This window comes from Dinoponera quadriceps, unplaced genomic scaffold (assembly GCF_001313825.1).
Source record: "Dinoponera quadriceps isolate SergipeBrazil2010 unplaced genomic scaffold, ASM131382v1 scaffold4379, whole genome shotgun sequence".
Lineage (NCBI taxonomy): Eukaryota > Metazoa > Arthropoda > Insecta > Hymenoptera > Formicidae > Dinoponera > Dinoponera quadriceps.
In genome coordinates this window covers 1-1,860 of record NW_014558338.1, presented here as the reverse complement: position 1 = coordinate 1,860, position 1,860 = coordinate 1, and the positions used below count along the sequence as shown (strand labels likewise).

The 1,860-nt window shown below is 33.5% G+C and overlaps 1 protein-coding gene across 1 annotated transcript; it reads left to right on the top strand.

The window, feature by feature from the left end:
* The first annotated feature begins 6 nt into the window (after nt 1-6).
* On the top strand, nt 7-992 carry LOC106749817 (protein dopey-1 homolog). Its single transcript, XM_014629670.1, has 4 exons — nt 7-53; nt 249-526; nt 611-776; nt 872-992. The coding sequence occupies exons 1-4, from the start codon at nt 31-33 to the stop codon at nt 966-968; spliced, it is 564 nt and encodes a 187-aa protein (XP_014485156.1). The 5' UTR covers nt 7-30; the 3' UTR covers nt 969-992.
* The last annotated feature ends 868 nt before the right edge of the window (nt 993-1,860 follow it).

Genomic DNA, 1,860 nt, shown 5'->3' with positions numbered 1-1,860 from the left:
GGTTCCATCGCTTTGGAGGAATACGAGTTGATGAAAGACTCAAAATACAGAGTGTGAGTGTACAGTAATAATACATTATCATTTGAAATTATTGATATGTGTTTTTAAACATTTTCTGTTCTCTTCATACTATTTTGATAATAATTATAATTTTTTAGTACATAAGTTATTTAACAATGCCAATAAAGACTGCAACAATTAAAATCCCATGTGTGTGTATATACTATAATATTTTTTATTTATTGCAGCTATGTGTCCGCTGTTGATAAGGCTCTGAAAAGCTTTGAATATACGAGTGAATGGGCAGATCTAATTTCTGCACTAGGAAAACTCAACAAAGTGTTACTTAGTCATATGAAATTTCCTGTTATTCCCAGGAGAATTAAAATTTCAAAGAGATTAGCACAATGCATGCATCCAGCATTACCTTCTGGTGTTCATTTAAAAGCTTTAGAAACTTATGACATTATTTTTAAATGTATGGGCACTAATAGACTCAGCCATGAGCTCTTTATCTATAGTGCAGGTATGTATATGTATGTTGTGCAAATTAACAGAAATTATTATAAATAGTCTTTTAATATTTTGTATGCTATTTGTTTTTAAACAGGCCTCTTTCCATTATTGGGTCATGCTGCTATGAACGTGAGGCCATCGCTGTTGACAGTGTACGAGACACACTTTGTGCCACTTGGTGAAAGGTTAAGACCAGGTTTAAGTGGTTTTCTAAGTGGTGTTCTTCTAGGTCTAGAAGATGGTTCTGATCATTTTGACAGGTATGCTAAATTGACATATCCATATCATATTTAGGACACAATGAATAGACATTTATGAAACACAGAAATTTATGAGATACATATTATCTTTTCAGAACCAACTCCTTATTGGAGAAAGTGTGCGAGGGTGTCGGTGCAGAACACTTTTACGCGTGTCTGTGGGACTGTTTAGCTTCAAATTCTGGCATCTGATTGCCTGCTATATCATTCGTTTTGGCTCATTTTAACAAAAAGCTGCTGATGGAGGATCAAAAATATATTATGGGTACTAATGTTAAAATCATGGTAAGAGAAATCTTGTACTTGAAATACTAAGTATATTCTCAAATATTAAGTCTCACTTATTCATCTTGTGATAGGTTTCAGCCTTATGTGCCGGAGTACAAGATACTTCGGTGTTAGTGCAAAGAAGTGCACTAGATTTTCTATTGATAGGCTTTCCTATTCACAATAGTCAATTGACACGTGAAGATATGATAGTATTAATCAAAGCTGCTCTGGTTACTATACTGCGAAGAGACATGAGTTTAAACAGGTGAGAAAAGATGCAACATAATAATTTTCGAGAACAATCTTCAGTAACAAATTTGCAGATAATTTAAATTATTTATTTCGAGGAATTTCTCTTATAATTATTATTTACTCCATATTATATACTCCACCCTTTTCTCATAGGCGCTTGTTTGCCTGGTTATTGGGCACTGAAGTGAGCACGTCAATTTTAAAGAAGAAAACGCAAGCAGACACTGATTCCATAACGTATTTCGATATATATTCGAAAGACATGCTAGTCGAAGCGATAAAATACCTTCTTAAAGACGTATGTGAGAAGGATTCACAGGATCTGAAGCCATATAGAATACTCGTTTCATTACTTGATAAAGTGGATATCGGACCAGTGATTTTGGATGATATCCTATTCGAAGTGTTTAGGTAAAGTCGACTTTTTGCATAATGTTTTTGAAAGGGAAAGTGCGCTATTTTATTAAAAATTTTTTTTATAATTCTCTCTATTATATATTTCAGAACATTTTATAACGCCTGCAAACAATCAGCATCAAGTCACGCTTCGAAAGCGAACGAA